The sequence below is a fragment of the Betta splendens genome, chromosome 9, assembly GCF_900634795.4.
Source record: "Betta splendens chromosome 9, fBetSpl5.4, whole genome shotgun sequence".
In the NCBI taxonomy this organism is placed as follows: Eukaryota; Metazoa; Chordata; class Actinopteri; order Anabantiformes; family Osphronemidae; genus Betta; species Betta splendens.
Genome location: NC_040889.2, coordinates 15,104,241 through 15,123,623, shown reverse-complemented (window position 1 = coordinate 15,123,623; position 19,383 = coordinate 15,104,241). Strand labels below are relative to the sequence as shown.

Below are 19,383 nucleotides of genomic sequence, written 5' to 3'. Positions count from 1 at the left end.
ACGAAAAGCAATAGTCCTGCCCAAAGGCGCGATGAATGTGAGCAAATGTTTTCAGAAAAATCCATTTTTCAAGATAAGGCATCTTCTGGCCGTTTACCGCTGCCAAGTCCCAAAGGGAGGAAACGTTTTTGCATGTTCTACATCAACTTCACCTCCTAAAGTCTCATGAATAATTTGACTCTATATGCCAAATTCCAAGCAGCAGCCTGATGTAGGCGCTCTCTATTTTCATAGGTGTGGAATTTAACACCCGGATAGCGCGCGCCGACTCCTCGTCTTGTCTGCTGGCCACTTCGCTCAATCCCCCTTTTGTTCTGAATAAACGCGGCGCTCGGCCGCACCAGCTGCCTCCCTCCTCCATGCCCCACCTCCCCCCCGTCACGTTCCGCAGCCAAGTGAGGCTCCAAGTGATGATGGCTCCCTCATAAAAGTCTCACCAGGCCACGGGGATGGAACAGGGAGCACGCGCGCCAGCCAGTAGCCTGCACATAAACGTGCAGCGCCCGCTCGGACACGCGCTCGTGCACGTTGGCACATGCTTTCCCCGTCGCAGCTTCTCCGCTATCGTGACACATAGCGTCCACTCCGCACAGGCACGGATCCAGACTGTCTGGCACCTTTATATGAATCTTTGTCCCTCTGCAGCCCCTGTCAATACATTTCCCTTGGCATAACTCCATCCTCATGCCAAATATACAGCATGGTGTCGGTTTTAACTGGCCGTAGACCTCCACAGCGTTGATCCCCCTGTCAAAAGTCAAACCTACTGCACAGGTACAATATGCTGGAACGTACAGCTCCATTGTGTCTTTCCATTTCCTAACCGGTGCCTCTCCCAGATGATTCGGTGAGATAATTGATGCTCATGAGTTAAGAGGCAGATGTTCCATTATCCAATTTACAATTAGCGCCTAATCTGTCTTGCGTGGATTGTATACCCTGAACAAGTGGAAAAAGCGGCCCAGAGGCGATCAAGACTTACTAAAGTCAGATAGTTGCAGATTTGTATTTTTCAAGTATTTAAATTTCTTTTAAGGAGCCTGTAGCTATTTGCAAGGTTTGAAAGGTCTTTTAATGAAACTTAAAAGTTCGCTAACATTAAGAAGCAGTCCGCCACCTCGCTTGAAGCAACTTCCCATGGTTCTTTTGCATTATTCTAATAATGTTTGTAATTGGGAAGGAGTGTCATTCACAGCGGTGTAGTGTTTCCCTCTGGTAAGAAGTAGTGCCAGCTTGATCATCAAGCAGATGCACAGAACAGCAGTTGAGCTGCTTTGTCTGAAAACTAGGTGAAGTATGATGTATGTAGTACAGTATGTGGTATGCGCAGCACCGACATGAGAAAGAAAGCTGAAACTCACCTGACAATCACTTGCTCTCTTCTGTTGTCCATGATAGAACTGAACATGATGAACTGAGCACAAGCCAGCGCTAATTGACACTTGCCATTTCAGCTGCCGCGGCCCCCTCCACCCCTCTGCTGATGAGAAGCAGCAATAACGAGGCGAAGGGGGGTAAAAAAGTGTGAGGTTTCTTTGAGCAGGACCGCCTTGTGTTTTGTTGGAAGTACAAAGGTTTGCATAATTGTGCTTTTCCTAGGAGGTCTCCTGGAGAGGAGCAGCTCTATACATCATTAGTGGAATGAAGTCCTTGCAGATTAGTGTGTGTGTTTGTGTGTGGCACCTGTTTTTGTCAAAGGATAGTGAGGGGTCTGTAATTCCCAGCTCATTCTCTGCAGCAGTACATGAACCTAGCAGCATTTGCACCCACCACCACAGCAGAGAGTAACTGTTTCTCCACTTCCTCTAACAATCCACACACAAAGCACAAGAGAAGAACGCGGTGCCCTCCACCAGTTCTTCTCCACCTACGGTGCACATCTACTTGGGACTCTCCAAACGTGGTTAAACCACTGTGGCGGTAAACATGGGGCTCCTCGTGCTCCTCTCTGCCCCCTCCCGTCTTCTCAAACCCAAGCAGTTGGAGCAAAGTGAGACCAGAATGATTCCAGAGAAGTAGGAGGAAGCGCAGAGAGACTTACTTGCCAACTGGAGCCTTTGTTTGGCCCCCGTTTGAGGCGCATGAGCGCTGCTTCCTGCTTTTGCAAGAGATGCTTTAATCTAATTAAAAGCAGATTAATGGTGTGCTGACTGGCATCGCTCGCGCTACAGCAGAGGCTTAGTGGAGGAAAAAAAAACCTTGCTCCTCTAGAATCCACTGGTGTCCTACTAAAACTAAGTGAAAGATCGGTCGTAAACAGTGTAGACTGTTGTAAACAGCAGTGCCTAAATACACTCTGTGGACTGCTGTCCTTGTGTGCTATCGGAGGAGAGGGTCAGGTGGGGCCAAGAGTTCAGCACTGGCAGGCATCCAGTCCAAGTGTCTCTCCGTGCAGGTTTTACCCTGAGCATGTATTCGTTCTGGGTTCCACTCTACGGTATTTATTGTATCAGCCAACATTACGCTTTAGATTTACATTTCAGGGCTCTAACAGTTATCCCATGCCACATATAAAGTGTGTGGAGGAGAGCGGAAAGGCCAAGGTCTCTGCTTTATAGCACTAGTCCCATATATACACAACATCCATGTAATATGCAATGCAAACAGTCCACAGAGAGAGATATTTATGTGAGAAGTGGAGGGCGAGTGGGAAGGCGGCGACAAGCCTCTATGTATTTATTTATTTATTTCAGTAGTGAGTCTTTCAGCATCCGCAGCCAATCTGTTGGACTCGTCTGTAATCACAAGTATTTGGGATTTTAATGTGTTTTGATTTGACGATGGTTTCATTTAAGCCGTCGGGGGCAACTCATCTCATTCACGCTGCCTTTCATTTGATGCTTGAAGCACTCAAGCACACACACACACACACACACACACACACACACACACACACACACACACACACACACACACACACACACACACACACGGGCCTCCTAATTCATACAGCTGTCCACACACACACAAATAGTCTCGTACTCACAAAATCCTAACTACACATAAAGGACACTCAACCGTGTCCTTGACCATGAGGGTGGTATTATGTGGCTAATAGAGGGGGTGTTGTTTGTCAGGGTGTTAGAGAGATGAAGAATATTACCTGGGAAATTGGCCACCACAACATCATCTGTGTGTGTGTGTGTGTGTGTGTGTGTGTGTGTGTGTGTGTGTGTGTGTGTGTGTGTGTGTGTGTGTGTGTGTGTGTGTAGGGAGGGCAACATATAGTGTCACCCTCCACTGCACGGAGCGCTAATCCAGAGTATCCATCACACTTCAGCGTGCCATTTCATAACTGGGGGTGGGGGGGGGGTGCTGGAGGGAGAGTTAAATGAGAGATGAGAGCTGACACTGACACAGACACAGGAAATCCCTCCGCCGTCAAACACCATAACGGCCGCCATCCTGCATTCCAGATGTGGGGTTGAACTGCAGGCGGCCAGCGTTGTGCTGTAGCTTTAGGGTCACGGGATTAAACCACATCCCATGTACATTTGCTCACGTGTGCACTTACTGTATTGAATTAAGGCAGCAATCAGTCAATTCCCACATGAATTTATTTTATCACCGCAGCTGGATTGCAGAAATAAATAAGACACTGTTACCGCTGCTGATAAATTGAAAACTGGAGGTACTTCAAGGTCACACACGCCCCTCAGGTCTTCTGTTAAATGAGTGAAGCTTTAGGACCTGAGGTCTGTGTGTATGAAGAAGGTTGTTCTAACACAGTAATAACCATCACAGTCCTGTTCAATTAGGCCAATAGTTTACACACAGTATGTCCATTTATCAATCTTTATACACACTATGGTATTGAGAAGCGCTACCATTGAGAAACGAACCCACACGGAGGCCTCTGCTTCAGTCCGAGGCCCTCGTCGTTCCAGCCACTGCCGTGTCCCTGTTAACCGCACTGTCCTTCCTAAATGTGCACGGCCGTGGCAGCAGCAGTCCACAGGATTATCTAGGTTTTTCCCCAAAGGCTGAACCCAGCTCCAACCGCCGTCCCAAACTGCTGAGCGCGTCGTTTAGCTCGCGCTGCAGCGCATCAGACTTAGAAATCGGGACAGAGAAGCGTGTAGCTGCCCAGACGTGATCCATGCTGTACATCTCCGTGGACTATTTACCAGACAGCTGTCACGTCCAGCGGGCAGCATTCATAACTCAAATCCAATCCTCTAGGCCAAAATTTCTGCTTTCTCTTTATTTCCTCCATCCATTCTGTCTTCCATTTCGCTTCCCATTCCCTCACCTGCTGTATTATTACTTTCTCACTCCCCTTTCTGCTTTCTTTTCCTTCTTTATCACCTAGATGTTTCTCCAGCTGTCTTTTTCATACTTCTCACCAGCCTTAGCCTTATTCATGCCAGTTTGCCTCCCTTTCCTGTGATTCCATTCCTGTCTACTGCCTCTTGCTTTCTCATTCTCTCTGTTCTCTTTCAGTGATGCAGAGTTTCCCTCTGAAATCCCTGTCAGATGCGGAGAGGAGAGGTGTGGAATGTTGGGAATCCTAAGTTAGAATTTGTGGTGAAGGCGTGACACTGTCCTGACAGCACAAGCTTGTTTTTGGAGCCTTTCAGGCTCAGATGAGCGAATAAAACTGCCAAACAGGAAACAGGAAACATCGTCCATAACGCCCCACAGCTTCTCCCTGAGGGCTCCCCTTCTCTTGCTCTCTGTTTATCTCTCTGTCTTTATCTCTCTCCACCCATGCTTTGCCTCCTCTGTGCCAGTCTCCCGTTGTTGCCCGAGTTCCTAGTTTCGTTTGTGTCTGGCCGTGGACGTGACTTGCCTGGTTAAGGAGAGCAGGCGTGGACGGTGATGCTAAATGCCCTCTCACACACACGTGCACGCTCTCATAGGCATGTGTGTCTGACAGAGCTGTTACTGCTAATCACACACAATACTTGGAGCCCTCCTCGGCCACTAATTGAGCCCTCTGGCTACCGTCTTGGCCAGATGCTGTTGAATTATGGGCATTGTAGTTAAGGATGACAAAGCTTTAAAGCTTTGCGGGCTGGTTTGACTTGTTAGTAACTGGCTGTAACAGAGTGCACCAGTTGTAATATGCTGTAGCGTGGGTTTCACAATGTGCAGATTGGAAAGCATTTAGTTCCTTTTCCTTTTTTTACCCTTGCTGGACCAACTGTCTCACACAGACGTTGAATAAGCACATTTGTTATTGGCAGTGGTTTCCATAGCAACGCTAGTACTACCATCATGTAGACTTTTATCCGTACACATTGTCTACATCTATTGGCAGAGCGGTTGTGGCCCCTCTGCTGCATTTTGTGGTTGTCGTGGAGATATGGCAGGTTAGGAGCCGGACGGACCCACGGATGACGGCAAGAGGTGGAAGACGGAGGATAAGAAAATGGGTGTTCTCTTCAAAGCAGTCCTCGATTTTCCATCCGCAGTCAACCTAATAGCACAGTGCAAACGTGTCTGCAGTGTGTGTGTGTGTGTGTGTGTGTGTGTGTGTGCGTGCGTGCGTGCGTGCGTGCGTGCGTGTGCGTGCATGTGTGTGTGTGCGTGTGCGTGTGTGCGTTGCACTGCACATTTCTCTACTTACTGTGAGCTTTAAAGCTGAGTGCATCAAATGTAAAGGGCAAACTGTGTTTTTTATAGAAGTTGTGCATGAAATATTTGAGAATTATGCAGCAAACTTGATTTTGTCTTTGCCCTACATTTAGTTTAAATATGCACATTTATCAAAGAATTATACCTGAAAAGCTGGAAGTAAAAAAACTTGAAAATGAAGAAGAGGTTGGTCCCTTGCAATTCTCTCATTGAATAACTAGTGTTTGTGTGGTTAGTAAAAGTTATTAGGCCATATACCAAAGGTAGATAGAAACCAAGCCAGATAGCTCTAATATTTTTCTAAACTGGAGCTGAACAACGTCTAGACACTGTCCTGTTCATTTAGGCAAATAAGAAGAGAAGCACACAAATGTATGGAGTGTAATTTAGGATAAGATGGGGACCAACGAAATGCTGGATCAGCTCTGGTCACTGGACCCTCTCAGCCTCTCCGTTGGCTGAACGCCTCTAAATCCCAGACAACCCCTCTCAAACCCCTACACAGTGTTTCTAGGACCGTGGAGGCTGACAGATCAGCGCAGGAGGCTAACAAACATAATCATCATCATCATTATCATCATCATCACCATTTACTGTACAATCTGCCTTCACTGTTCTTGCACAGGAGCTTGACTTTCTTGACTCCCCAGTGTTACTGGATTCTAAAATCTGTTCTTACAGTGCTGTTTTCTTGTTTGAGCACACACAGTACTGTACTTTATGACTGGCTCAAGCAGAGTAAATACAGCTTGGTATTTATTTTATTTTCAACTAAAATCCACTGGATATGCAGCCCTTACTTGAGTCAAGCAGAGAGAGATTGTCTGTGTTGCTACAGTATGTGCACACCCAGGCTGTGATATTAAACTGGACAGCTGTTTGTTACATAGCTGCAAGTGCTTCTGAAATGCCTTTTGGTGACCTGCACAACTCGAAAAACGCCACGCTTTGTCAAAATGGTTTTCATCACAAGCTTAATAATGCCTCCACCTGACAGAGATTCTAATATAAACCAGCACCTTCACCTCAGGCCTTGGAACAATATTAAATTAACACGAAGAACATTGGAAATAAACAACCAGAACATTAGCGCCGTTGATCCAGTGAGAGGCCGATAGCCGGGAGGCACGTTCTTGAGTGAGCTGCACGAAACCCGGCTCAGAAGAAAAGGATCCGCTGCCTCTGTGAGTTTAAGGGTTGAATTGGGAGAGAGCGAGAGAAGGAAAGTGCTCGGACGCTTCAGACAATTCGGTGTCGGTTTAAGGCCGCGTTTTTACCCCTGGTGTTGATTTGTCCTCTCTGGACCAGAAGCCCTCAGCGGGGTTTCTTTGGCCTGTATCAGCACAGGAAAGAGGAAGTAGTCCCCTGTCCGCACTTTTGTGAAAGGAGCCCGTTGTGTCAAATGGTAGGAAACAAGCTTTCATGTACTAGATTTGAAGTGATGCAGGAGCCCTGTGGTGACATGGCAAAGCTGGAGAGGGGCCGGGCGGGGGGCTCTGCCACGCATTAGTCCTGTACCTTCTGCTGTATGCTTCCCTCTTCCTCCAGCTCCCTCTCGCCATTCTTCATCCGTCCCATCACACCAGGACATGTTTGTTACCCAGAACTGGCGGGTAACTGTCCAAGAGATGGGCCGGTTGCCACCTTCTGCTTCCCTTTGTCAACATCCAACAAACGAAGGCCAAACCACCATGTGGGTATGCTAATGCGAGCTGCCCCGGGGCTCGCCCGTGGAGATGCCAGTCCGCAGCAGGCGCCAGCTGCTCGGAGAGGAGAAAATTGAGCTTTGACTCCTGGACGCTGTCAGTTTGAAGGGGTGACTGGGGGGTGAACGGCCTTTGCGGCCTGGACGCGCACTCTGCGCTGGCTCCCCTTCCCCGAGTTCGTGTGTGGGCGGAAAGTAAATGCGTGCCCCACTCACATCTCTCATCTCGCATTTGCGTGTCTTAAATCAACTCGACTAGACACGGGTCAAATTATGTTTGCGCAGGAGTGTTTGTCATCGTACGCTGTGTCGAGGAGCGCTTTTTTTTTTTTCACAGCTGTCGAAGCTGAAATTAGCATGAAGAGAAAGAAAGAGAAATTTGAAAATCAATGTGTATTTCCTGGGGTTCGTACCCTGCATTAGGATGCATCTCATATCTGGGCCTGATTGCTTTCACACCTGATATCAGGATGCAACCAGCATATAAATTCCCCATTTCTTAGTGTTTGGCTACTGTTTGATACTTCTATCAGTACTTTAGAGTGGTACCCATCCCTCATGATCCCTCCATCATTCTTATGCATGTGGTACTAGTTAAATTGATTTATTTGCATACATTACTAATTAAGACCATTTAGTAAAATTGTATATTGCTGTATTTGCTTCTACTTCCGCCTCTTGAGGAGTGCAGACGTGTTTTCTCTCTGCTCCCCACTCTTTTTGCTTGCAGCCTCTCTGTCTCTGTCCTTTCTGAGCGCCCTGATCTGATATTCTGGAATAAATATTTTGAACATGGAGCTAATCAACTGGTCACTCGGCGCATTGAACAAACCTTTCTCACAAGGAAAAGAATCACCAGGAGAACCACTCTGCCCCAAAGGGACTATTGCTTCTGGTTACGTGCAGGATGTGTAGGAGTCCTGGTGTCCTGTGTGTCTGGAGCCACTGTCCATTGAGGATACAGATGATCTATTCATATCTAGGACTTTGATAACAGGGCTACTCATGATTGGCTTTGGTTGTGCCCTGCTTTATCGGAAGATTGGAAAATCTGCGGCCGGCTCATTGGCACGTCCACTGACCGCCGAGGAAAAATTACCCCTGGGGTCCATGGGTGCTCGGCTGACGGAATTACATCAGAGGATGACCTGGATTAATGGACTGACTAGTAAGATCTCAGCCCGTTCGGAGGAGGACAGGAGACAGATGGATCACATCTGCAGACAGACTGAACACTTGGTGAAAATGGTGTCAACCTGGTCTGACAGGCTTGAAGGGTTGTCGCGGGCACCTCATGGACCCGCAAGAGGCGATGAAGCCCTGAGTCATGACCGATTGGACTATTGATCTAGACAAACTATTCATGGATCGTTTAAAACGTACGCAAATTTGGTTGTGTACTATTCTGTCCCTTCTCCCGAACCTTCCCAGGTCCAATCTGTCTCACCAGCTGTGCTTCTGTTTTCCCTTATTGTGTCTCCCTTCAAGGACAACTGTTGGACTGCCCTGTAAACATCTTGGTCGGCCTTGGTCATACATCTATAAACATTCACTATACTGATGCAGATACACTCCCCTTACCCCCCCTTCAGTCTCACCGTCTGCTCTCCAACCTATCTATCTGTCTGTCCTGATCCATGAAAAAATCCCAGCAAAGTTTCCACTTGTACTGTGTGTGCGTGCACGTTTTTGTATTGTACTGTTTTGTATTGCAACTTGCTTCCACTGTCAGATGGGAATTGGCTCCATAGACGGCTGCCTCGGTTTGCCAGCACGTAGCGTGCACTGTAAGGTGCACTCTACAGGACCTGGCAATAAAGCTCTTTCTGCTTCTGATTTTGATTGTTTCCCTTAAAGGAACCACATGCGCTGCGTGGTTTGGCTGTTTCTACAGATGGATTGATTACATTATAAAAGTAAATGTCTCTCGTGCATTGCAGTGCTGACACTGTTCATAAAGTCCATCCATCTGGTAATCCTTTAAAAAACAATAAGCTTTATCTTCTTTCATCTCATCTCATCTCATCTCATCTCAGATGTAGAATGAGACTGAAGACGCGACGGTTTCCACACTGGACTGAGTTTGTTTATTTATGCGCCTTTTGTGAGTGGGACGGCGACCTTGCGGTCAGAGCGGCCCTCTCCTCTGGCCCTCTGTCTTCCATAGCTACACCTCCTGTACCTGGGGAGCAACAGTAGAAAGCTCCTGCTCTTAAAATACTGGACACCAGCAGCATTTTGATTACCCAGAAATCAGCAGTGCAGCGTGAAGGTCACAGCCAGAGTTTCTGCAATATTCATGTGACACCGAATGCCTGCTCACAACGACAGCTATGATGGATTTTTTATATTTTGCTGTTTTCTTCCTTAGGTGTGTGTGTCCGTCTCTGTCTTCCTCTGTGTCTCTCCAGCCTTTTTCACTGTGTACAGTAGTAAACGTCCGCTATGGGTTGTGGAACGTGATACTCCGTCATATCGTCCTGATTCGATGGTAGTGCTGCGTGCTGTAAATGCAGCGGTAAACAAGCAGAGCGAGGGCAGCGCTCACGTTAAAGCAGGGAGACACCCTGACCGTTACGTGATGTGAGCAGGCTGCATCGATGAACATCACAACCGCAGCAAACTGTCCAAAAAGCAGGTAGCAGGAGGGAGTCAGTTGCTGAGAGAAGTCTCTTCATCATCTTCAGACCCACGTTAAGTGTGTGGCTCCTTTTTCCTTGCACATCCACGCATCCATTATCATTTACCAGCCTGTCATATTTCTACCCCTTGGCTTTAATTGCAGACAGTAGTGGAGCTACCTGGACTGCATTAATGCTAATCAATCACTTCAGCAGCAGTGTTTCTAACCCAGTTTTCATGCTCCGCAGAGCCACAAAAACCAACACTAATTGAGCTTTGCCTGAATTGCGGGAGTTGTCACCATCGTCTCCTGCTTTGAAAAATACCCTGCTGCTCCTCCCGTCTCACCTCATTTAGGGATGAGCTTAGATCTCCAGAGTATTGTGTGAGTGTGTGTCTCAGTGTTGCTGTCTCTCTGTGCATATGTGTGTGTGTATGTTTGCTCCACCAACAGATCACACTGTGGGCTGAGCTGCCACTGATGCCAGTTACATCTTAATGGACTCATTCACATACAGACATTTAATTGTTGAGCCACGACAGTGCTCTCATCCTTGCTTCACACCGCATCCACCACTGGCGGCATCTGCGTTAATAATCTCGTCATGTTTGTCAGCCTGTCACGGAATCTAGGGCTGAGGGAAGCTCTGGGCAAAGCCAAGGTCACGTCACAGCGTCACGCCGACAGCTCGTCTCACCCTCGGAATTGTAATGCTGGGTAACAAACCGACGACTAGCAGGCCAAAAGGCCGGCAGGACCCGGGTGACGGGAACAACAACACCTGGACTCGCCAGCAGGGCCGGACCTGCCTCGCGCCCCTCAGAGGAACCTCGGCGCTAAAATTAAATCACTGCTGAGCAAAAGCTCTGGCAGAGACATTCTCTGGCTCAGGAGCGAGAAATTCCTCCCAGGATAAAGGAATTAGTTTAAAGGCCCAGTGAATTTCCCTCTACTCTCATCCTCCTTTGTTGAGCAGTACACGGCTTTTTTTGTCTTCACTCCCTCATTTGTAAAATGCCAATTTCATAAGTCGCTTCAGTTGGTCGCCAGACCAAAACCCAAGAAATAATAACAAGATGGAGGAAATGTGGATTTCGCAGATTACATTATAAAAAGCGAATTCTGTCGTAATAGGCGCAGAGTGCGGGCCAACTTGGCAACGCGGGTTCAACATGGCTGACATTTTCTGCCTTAGAGATGAAGTGTCTGTCAATGGGACTGCCTGCAGGATGGTCTCCAGTTTGCTGAGTGAGCACACAGTAGGGCCTGAAACATGAGGAGCGTGCAGAATGCTGCTGAGTGTCTGCTTGGGCGAGGTTCCCCTCCTGTGCAGCCCAGAGAGGACCTTCTGATGTGATACATGTTCCTGCACAGGGTTACAACCTGACGAGCGCTGCTTCTGCTGCTTCTTTGAAAGTAAGTTCAAGGGTTTTTTTTTTTTCAAGCAGCACCTACAGTTCAGGCAGGGCTGTTCCTCCCACACGCTTTCTGCAGCAGGTCTGGCGTGATCTGGAGTCGAAGCGCCGCGGTGAAGGGGGGGCCCTCCTTTGGATGGTTAACAGCCATGCTGCTGTGTTTGAATGTGACATTCAGAGGCACCAATGTGAGTTTGTGAGTTTCTGTAGTGGCAAAGACATTAGACTCTCCTCTTCCTCGTGTTTGCTTAGGCTGGCAAGTCAGTAAAAAGCAGCTGGTGCTCTTGGTCTTCATTCATATGCTCCCATTATATAAAGATTTTCTTTGTCTGCCTCTGCGCATCAGTCTGACAGGGTTAGTACATATCTCTGGTCACGTCCCGGCCTCAGAAGACATGGGAAGAAGCAGCGGGTTATTTTTGCTTTAATTTCATCCTAGAGGGATAGATGGGCTTTTGGAAATTATTATTGCTACTGCAAAGGATATGAAGGAAGCTGCTGCTGAAATTGTAAAAGACGGTTTTATCCACCAGTTTCAAAGCATCGGCTAAGTTTAGGTCCGGATCACAGAAGTCTGATAATGTAAATGTAATAGAACATTGAGTCACAGTTGAAGCTCGTAGCTGACGTGGCAGCCCAGCATGGAGCTTAATGTATGTGAATTTAAAAGTGAGAGCTTAATTGATGCGTGTCTTGTAAGTCGTGAACGTCCTTTAACTGGACTGCAAGTAAACCACAACCGTGATGTTATATAACGGTCAGAATGCGTGAGGACAAACAAAAGAACCACAGCCTTTGAAATCTGACGAGACGTCTTCCCTCCCTGAGATGCGAGTTATCCTGTCATAAAAGATGCACGAGTGTCGGCAGCGATGTGAACGGCTCCCAATGACCTTGATGGAACAAAATCCGTTCACTGACCTTTTAACGAAACCCATTCGTCTCATGCGGATGCCTTGTAAAGCACTTAGTGACGAACACGTCGGTGCAAAGTCAGGAAAATGAATGAATTGGACTTGATGTGATTCTGCGCCTCTGTCTCTCCCCGCGCCTGCACTGTCTAATAGCTGATAATGTAATTACATTACCATCAGAGGGCGGCCTGATGATTGACTATAGAGGAACGTGTTATGTGTTAGTGAGATAAACCTCCCTCTCTAATAGCCTGGGTTTGGTCAGGGCTGTCGGATCAATAACTTCTCCTTCTTGCGTTAATCTCATTTGTATTTTGAATTAATTTCATTTATAATAGGTTTTCCTATTACTAAGAGGGAACGTACCGGACGCCTTCCCAGCTATTCTTGCGTTAAGGGTTATTGTGAAACTGAATGGACTGTTCTTGCTGTCAGCGCTGTGCGTTATGGAATTACACACATGAAATGAAATTCTGCCGAAATGACTGCAATCCCAAAATTGTGGTGCCTTTCACAATGTTGCTTTCTGTTACGAGTATTATTGCGCAATAAGGTGAAGTCAAAACCTCTTTGCTTTTTCTTTGTCCCTATGCCCCATAAAAGAGCTCTGCTCTGGTCGTCAGTTGTCATTAGGAGTCTAACGTGTGTGTGTGTGTGTGTGTGTGTGTGTGTGTGTGTGTGTGTGTGTGTGTGTGTGTGTGTGTGTGTGTGTGTGTGTGTGCGTGTGCGTGTGCGTGTGTGTGTGTGTTTCACTCTTTCCTGCAGGCTTTGAGCTTCTGTATCAGCCGGAGGTGGTGAGGCTCTACCTGTCTCTGCTGACAGAGAGCCAGAACTACAACACCCTGGAGGCCGCTGCTGGGGCTCTGCAGAACCTCAGCGCTGGACAGTGGACCGTAAGTCAACACTCTGTCCTCATCACTGACCTTTCAGCAGCACATTGTTACTGGTCGAGCTCAACCAGACAAAGATGTCTGTGGAGGAAAAGGCCCTTTATCCTTGTAGGGGTCACGGGGTCACAGTGGTGCTGGAGCCCATCCCAGCCATCAAATGGGCGGGAAAAAGCCAGTCCATCACAGGGACAATAAGACCTTTATCAAAACCTAATTATAGTGAGCACAGTAAAGACAAGAAATAAGCACATCTCACTAAAGTTAGAGGCCATAAATGGCTAAATATCCCACAGCGCTTCGTGGATGGGACAATGGAAACCGATATAAACCTCTACAGGCAGGTTCAGTCATTTATTCCAATTAGCGTGAGCTGTGGAGCTGCAGTGAGGCTGCCAATTATCAACAGGGAAGGTTATTTGTCAGATGCCAGTTTGCATTGCAGCGCCTCAGGCAAGACTGGTCACTTATGTTTTGAGCAGGCTGACTGTGATCAGCCCACGCTAGCATTAGCGTGGCAGCGCTTCTCTTAACACCCAGGTGCCAGACAGTAAACACATCCTCCGGTCCTCACTATACTCCGGCAGCGTTCTTGTAGCTTGAGAGGAAGAAAAAACCCTGAACTCGTCCGATTTCTTTCAGTTTGGTGAATTAGCATTCAGCCTCTCTCATTTACTGCCCTGAATAATTCAGTGGGAGTGATTTTCAGCTAAGGTGAGCGTTTTAAGGAGAAGCCCTTCCTTCCTGTGGCGTCTTTTCCCAGCTGAAGCTGATCAGGAATGCAAGGACAGACACACAGACCTATGGAGCTGTTAACCCGTCGCTCTGTCACATCTGGTAGGTGGAGTGGGCTAAAAATCCCCGTGCTTCCTGAGAGGATATCAGAGCTTCTCCTAAATTCCTCATTCTCATTGCTCCGGTTACCACTGACTTGCTCGGTATTTCTCAAGGCTTACTACTGCCCCCTGGTGGTTTGAGGGTGCCTGTCCCATACGTAATTACATCTCTTGGGGCGTCAGTGCTGAGACGGGAAGCCCTTTTATGTCAAAGTTAATGTTTCATGGAACAGATACACGAGCAGTGAAATCTACTGATGTTTAAATTAAGACAAATTATATCACATGTCCAGTCAGAGCTGCACAGTGTGATGCTGTGAATTACTTAAGACGCAAGGAGACCTGCAGTTACTGATTACATGATTGAGAGTGTGTTGCATGAATGGGGTGTCCGGGGGGGGGGGGGGGGGGGGGGGGTCTGTAAGTCGGCGTGACCTATTATGAAGTCTGAAGGCTTCGCTCTTGACTTTCGGCATCATTAAACAAACAAGCAATAACATGCCTCCGCCTGTCTCCAGTGGTCCAACTATATCCGAGCCACCGTGCGTAAGGAGAAAGGCCTCCCCATCCTGGTGGAGCTGCTGCGCTCCGACTCCGACAAGGTGGTGCGAGCCGTGGCCATCGCCCTGCGCAACCTGTCCATCGACCGCCGCAACAAGGACTTGATCGGTACAGAACTACACATTTTCACAAGGGTGGGAGGGAGAAAAAAATGCAGCTTCCTCAACCACACGCATCACCTCGCAGGAAGTTACGCCATGCGGGACCTGGTGAGCAACCTGCCGAGTGGTCAGCAGCGGCCGGCCAAAAACCTGGAGGAGGACACGGTGGTCGCCATCCTCAACACCATCCACGAGATCGTCACCGACAGCTCGGAAAACGCCCGCTCACTCGTCCAGGCCCAGGCCATCGAGAAGCTGGTCGCCATCAACAGGACCAGGCAAGGCTTTACATGCAGCCCATCACGCGCAGCGACTCGAGTGTAGTCCCACACAGATAATATGTGGAAGTGCACCATTACGGTGCGCACTCCATGGAGACGTGTAATAATTACAGGATGAACTCGGATGCCATTTGCATCATGAGGCTTTCTAATCACGGAGGGCAATGTGATGTGTCTTTAATGGCCAGCACAGTACCGCACAGCAGTCTGCTAACAAGCCGGAGACCACACGCATCAATACCCACCGCATTAATTAATAAGCTTTTAGAACTGGAGGGCACTGTTGTACGGGGAGCCTCTCAAGCTGCTGCCTATACACTACAAGTCAGTGAGTGGTTCCTCAGAGCTGTACTCAGCACCGATACGCCCTCACAGGCACTGCAACGCGTCCGCACCGCACTCTTATTTAAAAGCAGGGCCACTGGTCAGAGTGTCGCCCTTCCAGTATGAAGTGTTGATCATGCTAGCGTGGAAGCACGCTGTTCATTCCCAGTCCAAAAAGCTGCGTTTCCCCCTCGCGCCTCTGAGATTAGCTTTCTTTGAAGTGAAGCCTCCATCTACATGCAATTAATTCTGGTGGCTCAGAAATAGCTAATGAAAGGAAATGTGCGTTCATCCAGCCATGAATTAAAAACTAGACCCTGTAGTCGCTAAAGGGACTCCACGTCCTGGAACAAAGTGCCGGATTCTTGTAGAACACGCAGTCCTTGCTGGTTTGTGGTGAGACAGAGATTCTGTTTTTAATTCCTGTCTTATTGCAACCACCCCTCAGCCAATCAGCCCGCGAAACAAAGGCGGCGTCCCACGTGCTGCAGACGGTGTGGAGTTATAAAGAGCTGAGGAACGCTTTGACCAAGGACGGCTGGAACAAGAGCCACTTCCAGGTACCGAGTCCAGGTCTGAAGTACTGGAGCTGTAATAGAACGTTCTGAAGATGGTTTCTTTGTTCGTAGAGACACCACTTTAATTACATTTCAAACAAATGAGCTTGAGACACTTAGAGAGAATGAAATCTTGCTCACATAGTGTACACAACCAATGCCGTACACTGTGATGTCTCCTCCCAGCCCACGGTGACAGCCACTCCCAAAGCGACCAAGAACGGCAAGCCCGGTTACGACGACACCACTCTGCCCCTGATGGAGAAGAACCAAGGTCAGTCAGAGGGTCTGTGTTCGGGGCGCTTTGCTGTTTTCACTTGTTTGGAGGACCAGGACGGTGGGCTCAGGGACAGAACACCCACAACCTGGGTGACCTTCACCAACAGACTCAGATAAATAGTGCACTTCCCAAGGAAGAAATACAATTAGGTAACACATAATCTGATTTTATTGTGAACATAAGGTAATATTCTAAACTGTCCTGACCCTGAGTTTCCTACCTGTGTAGTCCCCAAAGCAACAGACTGAAAACCAGCATTGGCTTCGTGCCTGTTCACCTGCTGTGACATCTGTGTTTCTCTCATGGCTACACTGAAGCACCATGCCTGCCACATTACTATCATCCTCAGTGCGGTGAACCTGCAGTGTTTTATGCTGCAGGGATGACACTCAAACCTTCAAATCTTCAGCGCTCAGGATTTCAAGGAATTTAATGAAATTCAGGGACCAGGGATTTTAAATTGATATAATGAGGTCAAAATAATCTTATAAATATAGCTTTTTTGATGTAACAGCAGCAGTGTATGTGGGGGAGGGAGGCCTCTGCAGTACACTGGCCCAACTACAAACATCTCTTTGAAAGAGGAGTCAGCAGCAGAGCAGCAGTTCATTTAAAGTCCTGCTTCTCTCGGCGTCTGCCCCTTTTTTTTGCATCCGTCCATGCACATCAATCACGGTGCTCATTCCTGCCCGCTCGCAGTTTTTTCGCCTTATTCAACCACTGGCCGAGATCCATTACCCTGGAAAGCAGCAGCGTTTTGGCTCAATGACTCAATTTGCTTGTGTGCCGCTTTGTACAAATAGTATATGACTGCTTTTCAGGCACCGGGAAATGTGGCAGTGGTGATATGATACCTATGGATGAGCTGGGTCCAGGTAAGAGCCAGACTGCTTTGATTGTCCTTAGCCAATGAAAAGCTACAGTAGCTCTCCTCTAATCCTTCTCCAGTGTCCAGTCGTGTGTTGTTTGATTCGACATCTTTTCTACCTTGCCAAGATCTTTTTTTTTAAACACTGATGTCGGTTTGATGGCGTTGGACCGTGCTCTACACACGACACGTTTGATGCAATATGCAAGACCCCTCTCTTGACAAGGTGTTTGTAAGCTGCTGGGCCTTCGTTAGAATCCCTCCGCCAATCGTTGTGGGTGATTCATCACTTGATACATAATTAATAGTAAATACACAGATTTCCTCTACTGGGATTCCATAAAAGTAAATGTAGAAACACAGAGCTACAACTTTGATACACTTGGTTGTCTAGAATAAATTTTGTAGCTGCTGGCGTCTGATAGCTAGAAAAAGAATTTTTACCAAGGAGAAGAAACTTTTAGTGGGAATAGAATTTCTTTTTTTTTTTTTCCAACTTCTTGCCCAAAGTCACCCTCCCAGGCAATATCACGCTAGTTAACCTTCAGGCCTGCATTTATCAAGCTTTTTAATATCATTCCTACGGGGCTGAAAGTGAAACTAGGCCGAAAAACGCTTTAACCTCAAAGTAGGGCTTATTTCCAGCCAGGTGGACTCGTGGCTGGAAGACGTGGCTGTTTTCCAATGCTCGAAACGGGAATTTGTCAGTTTCTGACAGCAGAAGTTTAAATTATTCACCGAGCACAGGCATAATATTAGTAATATTAATACAGTATACCAACATCTTTCTCTGCCTTAACACATCTCTCCAATCCTCATCTAATCATCTGGGTGACACATGGCACTTCAGATGATGTCATATGGACAACATGCAATGTCACAAACAATGAATGAAATAGTAAATTACTTACTGTATATCCTGAAATGTACATGTACCATTTACAGTACATCTTGAGTCCCTTAGTAAATGATTAAGCAGAAAATATAACATAGGTCAATAAGTGATCAACATGTAAATTACTACTGAAACTGCTGGGTTAGGCACATTCTAAATGTTGTTCATAGTAGCAGATACAGAGTTAACAATATGGATCAATTTCTCGTCAGAGGACGTGTGTGTTGCAAGAACATGGATTTCTTAATTAGACCTACCTTGGTGATAAATAACAGAAATGCCAGAATGTTTAAGCAAGCAGACAGTGAAACTGTGGATCATAGTGCCCAGCACCTCCCATGAATGAGCAGGAAGTGTTTGTCGCTGAACACGGGGTGAAACAGCGTTAGGATCAAAGATGGAGCGGAACTAGCTGATCCCTGTTCTCTGACCTCATTAGATGGTTATTCCACCATTGACCAGAGGGACAAGGACTGCAAATACAAGACAGGCGACGGCTCGGTGGACCTGACGGAGCGGGAGCCATTAAAGGTACGCTCAGACCTCCTCTGATCTCGTGGGGAACCAGGGCAGAGGATAAAATAATGAAGTCTTATTGAAGAATTATCACATGTCCTCTCCCTCTGCGTCTTTGTCTGTGTTTTCTGGTGTGGTCCTCATTAAAGGCTTTTAATCCCTTTGCTTCTCTAAAGAGGCTGGAAGTTGTCATTCTCTCTTAATGGCACCGGCCGCAGCTGAGCGTCGGAGAGTCGCCAGTAAAGTAATTAATCTGAGTGATTAAAAGAAGCCTCAGCCTCGACCGCGAACAGGCTGCTGCATTATCAAGCGGTCGTCTGCTGATTATGTGGCCCTTCACACAGCAGCTAAGGTTTGATTATTGTCAAGCCAGCCACAAAGAGGACTCGCAGCATGATCTCAGGATCACCTTAACCATTAGTAGACACTCATTTACAGTGTGTTTCCTTTGTGCCTGCTGTAATTTAGGTTTATTAAAATAGGAGTTGATGCTGTGGGTCGGGAGCTAAAATGTGTCCACTAATTGCAGCATTAGTGGTTTGGTCCCACTGAAGTTCAGAAGTTCATACTGAATTTTTGTGGAGCATCACACCTTCACACCTTCAATGACACTCACTGTAAATGATCAGTGATATTTACTGATGTTGATTTAGAAACAGTGCATAATTAAAGGTTACTGCTTTTGTTCCTGGGCCCTACTGAAAGAATATGGAATGGTTTTGAATGTCACAGACTGTTGATTTTGTTTACTTATACTAAGTGTGTGTACTGTAGCTAATATGCACAGTTTGCCGTAACCAAATGCAACCTTGATGTCACCATGCACTCAACACAAACTGCAGCTGTGCATCAAGTTAAGAATAGAAACCACTGAATGTCTACGTCAACAGGTTTTACTGTGTTTGCTTTTGTACAGTGAGTCTATTCTAAATTGTTACTGTGGGGAACAGTTGTGCTGCATTGTATCCATTCTAGGAATTATTGGCAGCCTCCAGTATTATTAGCCGTCTTTGGATGGCACATACTCAATAAAGAGCCAG

General features: G+C 47.1%; 1 protein-coding gene across 15 annotated transcripts in view; it reads left to right on the top strand.

Moving 5' to 3' along the window:
- Positions 1–19,383, top strand: part of arvcfb (ARVCF delta catenin family member b) — a 137,811-nt gene that overhangs the window by 113,790 nt on the left and 4,638 nt on the right. For 13 of the 15 annotated variants that reach the window (XM_029162755.3, XM_029162751.3, XM_029162756.2 and 10 more), the window contains 7 exons: positions 13,003–13,130; positions 14,479–14,629; positions 14,708–14,900; positions 15,676–15,787; positions 15,971–16,058; positions 16,886–16,939; positions 18,267–18,358. In XM_029162755.3, the coding sequence (XP_029018588.1) occupies positions 13,003–13,130; positions 14,479–14,629; positions 14,708–14,900; positions 15,676–15,787; positions 15,971–16,058; positions 16,886–16,939; positions 18,267–18,358 (818 nt within the window). The remainder of the gene's footprint in view (positions 1–13,002; positions 13,131–14,478; positions 14,630–14,707; positions 14,901–15,675; positions 15,788–15,970; positions 16,059–16,885; positions 16,940–18,266; positions 18,359–19,383) is intronic. The other 2 variants (XM_029162757.3, XM_029162754.2) reach the window with 1 other exon arrangement.